At 30.8% G+C, this 12,359-nt stretch overlaps 1 protein-coding gene across 1 annotated transcript in view; it reads right to left on the bottom strand.

The window, feature by feature from the left end:
- Positions 1-10,175, bottom strand: part of LOC124530298 (calcyphosin-like protein) — a 54,141-nt gene extending 43,966 nt beyond the window's left edge. The window contains exon 1 of the mRNA XM_047104401.1: positions 10,066-10,175. Within this exon, the coding sequence (XP_046960357.1) occupies positions 10,066-10,132 (67 nt within the window). The 5' untranslated portion in view covers positions 10,133-10,175. The remainder of the gene's footprint in view (positions 1-10,065) is intronic.
- Between the last annotated feature and the right edge of the window lie 2,184 nt (positions 10,176-12,359).

The following is a 12,359-nucleotide window of genomic DNA, read 5'->3' as shown; positions in this document are numbered from 1 at the left end:
CAGCGATACTCTTTTCCGTATACAATATTGGCTATTCCTCTTTTCGATATATTATTTCAAATTTAATCTACAATTGACAGTTGAGCCTGATTACCGGTGAATTATTACGGTCTAGTAGCAAAATTGTATTTCTGTGTATAAAAATAAGTCATTACCTACACCAAATTATCAGTTGATAATTTCAAATAAAAAAATATGCCAATGAAAAAAAAATTTCATCCAGATTTCTGGTGAATGTTAATTGAGTTTTATTATGGGTTTGTCGTATTCCTATTTGTAATTTTGCTTCATTAAATATTTTATATTATATGTATGTAGCTATGTAGGTATAGTACTTCAACTTAAAGATTATGTTAGAAAATAAAGCCTCATATATGTAAAAAATCTCGTGTTTTTACAAACAGTCAGAGCAAGAGCAGCTGCTTCTAATCCCCACCCTCATCAGGTTAAACGAGGGTTCTCCAGTTCCGCTCGGATAATCGTAACCCCTCTGTTAGACTGTCTATGACGTTGTTAAATAATTAGAGAAAAAGTTTTTACTAGAATTATAGTTATAAGGTATCTTTAACCTTAACTTGTGAATATCATGACGTGTGTGACGGGCAAATTTGCCAACTGATGGAACTTTGTCACCACTAGTAGACATTGACACTAAAATTTAAGTCATTTCTTCCATAACGAATGGCTCAATTTTGAGAACTGTTATATCCCTTGTGTCTGTGGTTCATTCTTCAGACCAGAATACAACAATACTAAGTATTGTTGCGTAATGCGATAAGTACTACAGCTTGGTACAAGAATACTTATTGAATGGGTTGTTAGACGTCTGTGCACAACTTACTAATAAGTTATGTTTATAATTTAATTCATAAACTAATATGCTTCTTGTTAACAGTAAAATGAAGACAAAAATGAACTGTTAGTATCATATTAATGAAATAGAAATGCAACACTATTTTTGTTACTAACGTAAATCCAAATTAAGTAATTACTCTTATGCAATGAAAAGAGTATTTCGGATCTCAGTATATGTGACTAATGTGAAAACTATTTCCTTTAAAAAGGTAACATAAAAAACGTTGCTTAAGATTCCATAAAATAATTGTAAATTCAATTAAAAGTAAATTACTCGTGCTCGATTTCACTTTCGCAAATCCGTCGATAAAATTTGTTTCCTTTTCCCGGTCTATAATAATTTTAGACGAATTAACACATTTCACGCATTACCCTAATCCTGATATAGAACGTTTAAATCTCCATAGCGCGAGCCCACTCGGTCCCTAATCCTGTATGATTCTTGTTTGGACCAGGACAAAGGGCAGAATGGGGCTGTCCGATAAAGGGATTAAAATTTACGCAATTTATAACTATAGAATATTATAAATTGGTCGTTGGTATTTGCCAATTTTAATATTTATTATATTCAAAAAATAAATACTGAGTACAATAGGATAAAGAGGCAACATATACAAGATACATATGTATTTGTTTTTAAAACTTCCGATCCGATTAATATGGAAATCTCGTATACTAGTAAATTATCAAGAAGAAATTAATTGACGAAAATTTTACTACGGGGTTAAATCCTTATTTTATTAGAACGAAGCCGGGATGGGCAACTAGTTTACATAAAAGCATTGGCTTAGTAGTAAGCACATAAGGCTATCCAAGTTGGATAACAAATATTGCGGTTTTCTGCCAAGAAATGTTACTCTTCGATGCCTCTGAAAGCAGTCGCTCCAGTATCTCAACTATTTTGGTAGTGTCTACGAGGCGGAAATATGAGAGCAAGGTAATGAAGAATGGACCTATAATATACTGTTTGCGTACTGCGTAGTTATTTGAGTACTATAATATCTCCTACACAGATGTAGCCCTCTCGGTAATAGCTGCATGAACTAACGTCGGAAGTTACTTAAAAGAAAAGAAATTACAGAAAAACTTTAATTAAATTTCTTCCATGTTTATTAGAATTTGTATCTTTAAAAGGAATGGATATAAAATACGAAACATTTATTGCATAACACAATTGTCATTTTATTAATATAATAATACATTATTATATTAAGTACGTAGTTCCAAAATAATGTGGTATATTAAATATCTCGATTATTCGGTTTGTAAATCTTTAATATTATTCGAAACATTTTGTCCATCCCTCGGATCCGCCCTTCCGTGGCAGACCCTACTAATTTCCTTTGAAACCTAGGCTCTCCGTATAATACGGATTTGGAAATGTACCCAAGCCGGGATTTGGTTAAATGCCACATTTGCTGTAACATATGTAACGAATAGGTATTTGAAACTAAAATTAGTTTATAATCTTCTTTAAGTTTAATATTTCATATGGATTATTAGTAAGTATTAAAGATTTACTTTCCTTGTTTTTACTTTTTGAAAGATTAATTAAGTTTCTGAAATATTATTAAGATCTTTCTTATATAAATGAAACACGCTAAAGCCAAAACCAATTGAAAATTAAATTTGATTCGTTATTTGCAAAAAAAGTTTAACCGATTCAATACAGAGACCTTTATTAAAATTGCTGTTCTTCAATCAAAATTTTCAAATCTTAGATGAAATAGCATTTGCAGAGGATTCGAATTTTCTTTGAATAATAAATGATACCGTACTGATTGTATTAACAAAGTATGCATTGTTAGTTCTTATTTTATTATTAAAAAGCATGCTCCGTGGTTAATATAGGGAATAATAGTCTGAATTATTTTACATCATCCACTATTTCATAGAAACATTAAAAAGGCTTCGCACGGGTGCAATGCTGACGCTAAATGTACTACAGAATTTGTTTATTTAGGACGTCGTATTAGATAATTCTAAAATTATCAGTGTTGCTTTACTATATTGTCCATGTATTATATACAAAAACCTTCCTCTCGAGTCACTCTATCTACTAAAATAAACCGCATCAAAATCCGTTGTATATTTTTAAAGATCTCAGCATACATAGGGACGGACAGCGACAAGCGACTTTGTTTACTACTATATACTATGTAATGATGATAATGATTTTTAAGATTAATTGATTAACAATATACCAATATTGTAATCATTGAGATAGCTTCGTGTCAAATTTCAAGTGTAGTAGTAATATCCTGCAATCAAGTTCAAGTAGTAGCCAGTTCAAAGCAAGTATTCAAGTAATGCCCGGTGAAGTACTGAATTATCTCAAAGACGTAATCTTGTTAATTTAGCGATCACCTCCTAGCGCTTTGACGTGGTTGGGTACTAAGAGGTGCCTAGCATCCTTAATTAGTGTTAACGAGAGGCGGTGGGATCCCTTTATGAATTTTGAATAGATTACATCGAAAAGTTCCTCCGAACTTGTCCTTCGCAATCTCATTTTGTTTCGGGTTTCGCTATTGTGCCAAATTCAAACTTTGCATCGTTTCAAATTAGTATGTTTTGTCTGAAATATTTTTAAGTTTTAATCGAAATCAATTGTTAACGTTATGTTTGTAAACTTTAAAAATCATTTTTACCAAAACTATTATTAGTAAAGTTTTATTATGAAGTTTTTAAACCATTTCCCTTTATACGGATTTGAAAATTTACATGCTGGCAAATTTTTGATGACAATGTATTTTTATGGTAACCATGATCTGTCAAACCAAGGTAACTCCAGACAGATAAGTCCCCAACGGTCAATAGTACCTATACTACAAATAAATGAAGATTATAACATATGATTGCACATATATATGTAACAAAGCGTATGGTTTTATTTATTTTAAAAAGTTTATTTTCTTATTTTTAGAACATTTAAATAAACCCTTTTTATTTTTTAATAAATCAAGCTATCGCGTTAAAGTTCTCCAAAACGATATATTTCTTAAGACATAAATTTATAGAAAAAATGTTATTATCTTTTTTTTTAAGCTGACTCAAAATACCTGGCTCATCCAGTATAGTGAGCACAGCTATTGAGTTGGGTTCACAGTAAATTACGACGGGCGCCTACAAAAAACTAGCCTTAACTTTAATTTAAGGGCGGAGATTTCGTTGGAACCCATTATTAATAACACGCTATCCTTGCTTTAGCATTTTTTAAAGAATGTACAATCATTATTAATTTTTATTTTAAACTACAAATGAAACTATGAGATTTTTATACTTGACTCAGTTATTCTAATATTATTTTAGCTTGTATTTCCTTTTGAATATAGCTAGATATTGCATGCCTCGAGGGTCGACTATCTCTTTCACTCTCGCCGAGAGATAGAGTCTATCTTACTCAGGCACAAATTATAAAGATAAAAACTGTAGGTACAGATTCTAATAGGTTAATCGAATAAAAAATATGTTATGGAATGCAATATTTACAACGTATTTTTAAATATTAAATTTAGAACGTCGCTTTATATTTTGATCTTAAAAATCGACTGATTTCGCTTCTTATCCAGTTTCTGTTCAAATTGACTTTCAATAAAATTAATTTCATTTATTAAATGAAGGGGAAAATATAAACCTATGATACATGTCACGTTAAGGTTATTAAAAGTGAATCCTAAATATATCGACTGTGACATAGGTTCTTGTATACTTGGAAATTAAAACTTCCAAGCATATTATACTACTTAAGTCAATGTAAATAAAGGCACGGACAACACGATTGTAGAGAATTCCAAGTATAAAAAAATGATATGAATACTTGAATGCATGTCGCGAATCCATGCATATGTCTGGTTTTAATGAGTTTATTTCGTGTCCTAGTTTCTGTGTTTACAATAATTATATAGAGGAAGGACGGTTCTTGTTCCGGTAGTATTTGCATAACAATACCGAGAACAACATTCGAAACATGTAAAACGCCGGACTAACGCAGAGGAATAATTAAGTCGTAGTTTGTATCATTTACTCAAATGTATGTATTACTGTTTATAAATAAAAATGGCGGTTTTTTACAGAATTTATGATCCCGGACAAACAATACGGACTAAATACAACGCTTAGATTGAAGAACAAACATACAAATTAGAAAGTTGAAATTTTCGGCTGTTCTCAGATAGAATATGCGTTTATTATACACATAAAACTTCCTCTTGAATTACTCTGTTTATCACTGAAAATCACATTAAAATCCGTTGCGAAGTTTAAAAGATCTAAGCGAACATACGGCGGGAAGCTACTTCGTATTATAATATGTAGAGTAACGTTAAGGATGTATGTATGTATGTAATGTAAAATAAAATGTGAATGTATGATCTGTAATGTGCATGAAAAAATTAGGGAGTAGAATGTGGCGGCGAAGAGGCAGCATGCTGTTTGCCGTCGTAGTTTATGAATCGGTTCTACCCCCAAAACGAGTCAATAGATATTTCATTTCAAAAGAGTATTCCTATAAGTAATGGGTCAAAGCGATGTCAAGTCTAAACTAACATTATAAGAGGTGAACAAATTGATTACGAATATCTTATAATAATAATATTATAGCATAATATAGTACTTATAAGTGTTAACAAGGGTTTTAGTAGAATACACTAATAGATGTGATGTTCCTTCTAGTATTTACACGATGGATTAAAAGACTCCGTGCGGCTTCATTTGTTTTAAACGTCTAACCCAACTCAGATCGTAGCTTGTAGATATAATATTTCGAAATGATTTTGCTCAATCTAGCATAAAATAATCACAATTCCATAAGCCGTTTAAGGAAACAAACAAACTTCTTAGTTTTATACAATAAAATTGATTATTTACTTACAGGATTGTTAATATCGTTTCCAACTTTAATCTCCTTTTATGTATGTAGTTCGACATTGAGAAACATTCTCAAGTTCATAACTCATTTTTTTAGATTGTAGGTACAAAGTCTTTTGCCCGCAGAAAACTCTTGAATTTTTTTTGCTTTAATTTCATTCTGAGTTACGGAACCCTAAAACTACTTACAAAGCGGCAGCTTCCGAATGCTTCAACTACACAACTACTGGACTTAACATCTGGTATACGCAGATATGATATTCAAATGTTTTTATTCGTAGGTTTATCACAAATAAAACTTCCATTAAAAAGGTCGCATGGAAAAACTTCGTGGAGTTTTTGCCTCGTAAAACATTGAGGTCCAATAGGGGGCAATTTATATCGCTTTGAATCTACTTAAATTTACTTTTTATATATGGTTCTTATGGTTTTGACGATAAGGTTTAAATTACCTTAAATTTTTCGACTTTGTTGGGATGTGTCCCGAGGCTAGCGTATCCCTTTACATGGAACAGGATTGTGGTGTTTACGGCGGAAATGTCGATAGCTTTATCGTGTGGCCAGGCGAGGTGCAGGGAATGAATGTATTGTTATTTTTTAGACTTTTTTAGTAAACCTGGTATATTATGTCATTTAGATTTAAATGTTTCTGTCTTTGTCTTACATTCCTTATCACGTTGTTACGCCTAAAAGGAGGGACTGTTTGAAAGTATATTAGACATATTGGTTTTAATTTTAATAAAGATAACGTGGTCATTAATATTATTAACATAATGCTGGCAATTTTTTTTTAAATTCAAAAAATCATAAATTAAAAAAAATGTGTATATAATCAGATACATTAAAAGGAAAACAATACATATTTTCTTTCTAAACTTTATGTTTTCATACGAAAAGAATTTCCCTCTTTTATTCATCTCGGTTGTAGGTGTAAAACGTCTCCGAGCTGAATAAATAATGAGTCCGTAAAGTTTGAGAGACTTAGCTTTACACATCAAAGTTTTAGAAGCACCGCGGCGTATGTTTTAACGAATGTAAGTACTATGAAAAGTTTTTTTTTTATTTTATATAATAAAATATAATATATAAAGTAACTATGTCATCACGCTCGTTCACTACGAATAAGCCAATTTGGATTTGCTATCTGCACTATCTCAAAAAGTATTCTGATTGTTCATATCAATGATGTTGTAGTAAACAGATATGTTATGAACGCGCAAAAAGACTAGAATACGTCCTAATTGGGACGTTTGCCTTTAGTTGTTTTACGTAGTAATACGTTATAATACATCATAATTACGTAGTAATACGTTTTGCGTAATAAAAACATCTAGTTATCCCTTTTACTTATTGTTGTTATCAAGCTATATTTTTTCTTCACCGATCAATGAAACTCTCATTGAAATGCGCCATTAGCTCGTACGAAATTGAACCTGTTAAATTTGATTCTAATTTACACGAATTGTATTCACTGGGCCATCGTTGTACTCTACGAGGATCCAGCAGAGTAATTTCCACGCGAATCAACTATAAAATATAGGTATCAAAAATTTAATCAATTTTTATAAATAACTTTAAAATACCACTTTATAGTAACATCGTCACATTTTAATACACTACGTTATTACGACTACGAATTTATTCGATGGCAATTATAGAACGTAGTAATGTAAGACTTAATTAGAATGTAATACTCGATATTAAATATTATATTCATTATTATTATCTTTATATTACAGGCGATTATGGTAATCGTTATATTATCTTTTTAATCTGTCATCATGAACATTGACAGATACGCGTTATGGCGGGAAAATGGAACGAATTTTTTATTGTATATCGAGTAAAATATTATTTATATTTCTTATAAAATTCAAGAAGAAAACCTAATAAACATCGTTCTATTAAGACCAAGTTCTTATATTAGTTAGAATAATGACTACATATTTATAGTATTCAAATTGTTATGTATATTATATTCAATCGAAATTACTTATACCAATTATAGTTACAGTTTACTATAATAAAGCTAAAATTTATTCATTATACTCATAAGTGTTAAAGGTACATTATATTCCATAAAATAATTTGAAATTAGAACAGTTTAAGTCTCTTAATTCCCAATGACAACAAACCTCTTTGGTTTTTAATTGTAATAATGACAAGGTATCATTTGGCTGAGCCTTATGTTTCTTTCCTTTTTTAAATTTCGAATCAATATTTCTTAAATTTTTAACGTCAATTAATTACGATCGCCGTTGATATCGACCGTTTGGCGACTACTAGTAAGAACTAGTTTTTGTAACAAATATCCTCAAAAGATTTCATAATTTTGCTCTCGACTATCGATTATATTCTTACTGATCCCAATAGCAACCGACGTTACACACATCATAATTTTCAATGAACCACTTCGACCGGTCTTAGCAATTACAAATTTTTATCATAGTATCTCGGGAATGAGATCGCAACCGGTTTCGTATCAAATATGCAGGAGCTTAAACCAGTCGGTAAGGGGTTCTCAACAAATATTGACTAAAGGAACTACTTGCATCAATGGCTCTTCACTTATACAGTATCCACACATGCGTATATTTTGTATAAACTCATACACTTACACACACATATTTACTCTCTCTGCATATTTTTTCAAACATAAATATAATATTACAAAATACTAGTCAAACACCAAATATCTAAACGTAAATGTTACGAGGCGATAAGGTTTAATACATACATCCGTATATATACATGTATAATACGTATATACATTTGATACGTATTAGGTAACACATACATACAAAGTATATAGATTACTCTCATTGGCTGCACATAATCCGGAAGCTTCTGAATTGATGAAATTCTTGAATCGCTTCCCGACTGAAATGACTTCAATTTAACTATGAATATAAGCTATTTAATTGAAAATATATACATATTCCAAACATGTTTTATTTACGACATAATCTATTAGATTTAAACCTGAATTACTATGACATAAATAATGATAATCAATTCTTATCTAGAACAAAATCGTCATTAGAATAGGTTGAATATATATATCAATGGAATGGTGTCAAGAATGCCGGCATTAACGGTCTTGTTGATTGTTATCCGTCAAAATCGGATGAAGCAATCATACTCTATATATGTACACCTACGCTATGTCGTTTATTTAGTTTCAATCGAGATTACGTGCATTTATTACTACTCTCTTTCGCTGCTCTAAAAGGGAGTATGTGTATTTTATATATGCAAATGAACCACGAGGAAAGTGTTCACTACCGCCCATTGAAATTTGTACTTTGAGATCGTCAATACGCCACCATCTCTGTGAACTAAGAAGTTATGTCCGAAGTAGTTTTTCTGTAAAGAAAATCTCAAAAGCAGCTTATTCTTGTTCCTTACTTGCTATACCGTGGCTCCAAAAGCCTTTCGTCTGGCGCCTGTACTTTCTCCGATAGTGTCGCATTGCTATCGGAACAGAATACTTGTATTTGTAAACACTTTTGCACTATGGTCTATGATATCTCCAGCAAAGTTGGCTATCTCCGAGGGTCGTCATGACCGAAGTCAGTAACAAATATATTTTGATGCGATAAAAATAATATTTCAATATGTAATTAAATTCTATATGTAACCAAAGTTATTTTGACGCCCGTCAAGCGCACTCAGTTGTAGGCGTATAATTTTTTTTTAAATTACATGCAATGAACTTGCACCAAAACTATTCAGCTTAAATATATTTGAACCGTTTCGTTATAATTTTATTTTTTATTCATTTCAAGAATACAGAAGCCACAAGTTAATTAGCCTGAAATTAGTGGATAATAATAATAAAATTTTAAACGAACCTTAATGATATTATAGTTTTCGTTAAACTTCCAACGCAAAGTAAAGTAGCTTAAACTATAAAACTTGAAACTTTACCGCTCCTCTTCAGAAAGAACAAGCTAAAGTAATTCTATTTATGAATTCTTAAACCACGGTGTGATCTATTAAATATTATATAAACTAATCACATATATATATATATATCAACTCAATATAATATTATGAGAAATAAATTGTATATTTTTAGTAGCTGAAAACCGAAGACTTAAAATTCTGTACCAATTATTAAGAATACAAATTAAAAAAAAAGTAAATTTCCTTTTTATAAATATTTGGCCTCAGACTAATACACAATAAAGAATCTCTTCCAGGCAACTTTCGGTATAATGAAAAGAAAATTTCATAATATGAAAAAAATCTTGTATATTTTAGTTTTAGCCCATAGCTATAGAATTGGGTAGTTGTGGTGCCAAATGGTCATAAACTGTGTAATAAGTTTTATCGACTCACGGTCACTCGGCGCCGCATCACACATAGCGAGAGCCGCGAACACAACTACAATTGTCAACGATGCCATTGTTACTGCTTGTTTTAACTTAAACAGCTTTATATATAATGACCGTGACTACCCACGGCTCCTATTAGATCCATCCGAATCGACCTTGGCAATTGGATAATAGCACATCATTGTTGATTATTGTTTTGCACTGCTTCTAAAAGTGTTTGACCTTTTTATATTCGTTTTAATATGTACTATGTATGTATATTACTAGCAACCCGTCCCGACTTCGCACGGGTGCAATAACTGATACCAAAATATACTACAGATTTTTTTTTTACGACGTCAAATAGAAACCTCTGAAATTATCAGTGTTTCTTTACTATAATGTCCATGTATATATATAAAAACCTTCCTGGAGAGAAATCCGTTAAGTAAATTTAAAGATCTAAGTATACATAGGGATAGACAGCGGTAAGTGACTTTGTTTTCTAGTAAGTAATGATGATGAATGAGACAATATTTGGATGTTACCTAAATATATTGGGTATTTCGATTAGTATATTTCCATGTCATTTTGTTTTATGACATATTACTTTTAAGTGCTACTAGTATTGAATCTGTATACATTTTAGAAAATAAAATTGACCGGTCTCTCGATAACCTTGGAGCCCGAACTACTACAGTTGGTCACAATATATTTCAAACAATCAGTGACAATGATTGTATAAAAACGAGAAGTGAGGATAATCTTATAACGCCAAGTTTCCTACTCCACAAAGTCAATAAATCCTGAAGTACGGTCTTCGTTTCTATTATAAAATTCCACAGATATTTTTAACTCTGGTAATTCTTGCATTTAAATCTTTTGTTTGCTAAAAGAACTTTGATTAATAAAGCATATCGCTGAACACTCATTGTATAGATTATTAAAACCCTTATAATAAGTACTTAGACTTTTAGGCAGAATGTATTGCTAATTTTATTCATACACATAATTTTTTAAATTTTAAATAACGAACGCGTCCGAATGCTGTTCGTTCATTAGGAAAGTTTAACAGTTGGGGTGGTAAATCGATATGCGCTCCTAACATCTTTTGTTGTAGGGATCATCCCCAACTCGCCACCCTAATGCGTACGAGAGGGCTCGGGGACGCAGTTCTAGGCTTATGAGGTTCAATTATACATCTATTATGCATACATATGTATATGTAATGAGGAACTTGTCTCCATTCGAACGGCATATATTACTATTATTTTTTATCTTAATATAAAAATGTACAAAGAATACCTACACATATACAAACGTATTATAAGCAAAATGTAATCATGTTCTATCTTATTTCTAACAAATTTTGTCTTATTTTTACTTCTAATCTGATAACAACATTCTTTTCATCTTGTTAGTTACGTAACGTTTAAAAATAAAGCTTTTTATAAGATTCAGTTATGTCACGTGAAAGACCCAGGAAAGGGCTTTGCTCTTAAACTATAAATTAAAAAATAAATATATGACACATTTTAGTAATATATAGTGATAGTTATTTTTTTTCAAATAGTACCTAAATTGTCAATATTCGAGTCGGTGCCAGCCAAAACAAAATGCAACAAAAATATTTATATCGACGCCATATTTATTTGTCTAGATTTATCGATAAAATTACAAATGAAGTATTAATTTATCGTACATTACAATATATTGTAGAATAGTATTTTAAATCGTATGTATTTTTATCATAAAATTATACAGAATATGTAGAACTGGCTAGGCAATTCAACCGTCGTTACGTTTAAAATACATGTTTACTAACAAGGAAAGTGTGGGCAACACTGTTCAATGCGAATGTGTCGAGGTTGTAAGATCGATGACCTCATGTTTCTACTAGTAGTATGTAAGGAATGTTAGTTACATTATGTCGAGCGCGTAAGTTTGTAGACATCGGAAACGAAGGTTAAGTGACTGTTTTTGTCACTAACAACTTGAATGTTTGCAATTTTATTTTAACGTTTTTACCCAATGACAACGCTACGCATACGTTATCATATACCATGGAAATAAATGTCGTACTTTACTAACTCTTATAAGAGAAGAATCTTTATTGATATTCTATTTCTACATTCAATCAAATTAAATTAGCTTATGTGAGCGCTTTTAAACAATATATTAAATAATTAGTAGTTACTTTAGAAAGATATATCAGATTTAGAATTTTATAGTATAGTTAATAGTATTACTGGTTGAATATTTTCGTTGAGTTATGACTTTTATATTTAATATAATTTTTGAACTTCTCATGGTGAGAAA

This window comes from Vanessa cardui, chromosome 6 (assembly GCF_905220365.1).
Source record: "Vanessa cardui chromosome 6, ilVanCard2.1, whole genome shotgun sequence".
In the NCBI taxonomy this organism is placed as follows: Eukaryota; Metazoa; Arthropoda; class Insecta; order Lepidoptera; family Nymphalidae; genus Vanessa; species Vanessa cardui.
Note: the sequence above shows the minus strand (reverse complement) of the source record. Positions and strands in the feature narration are given on the sequence as shown.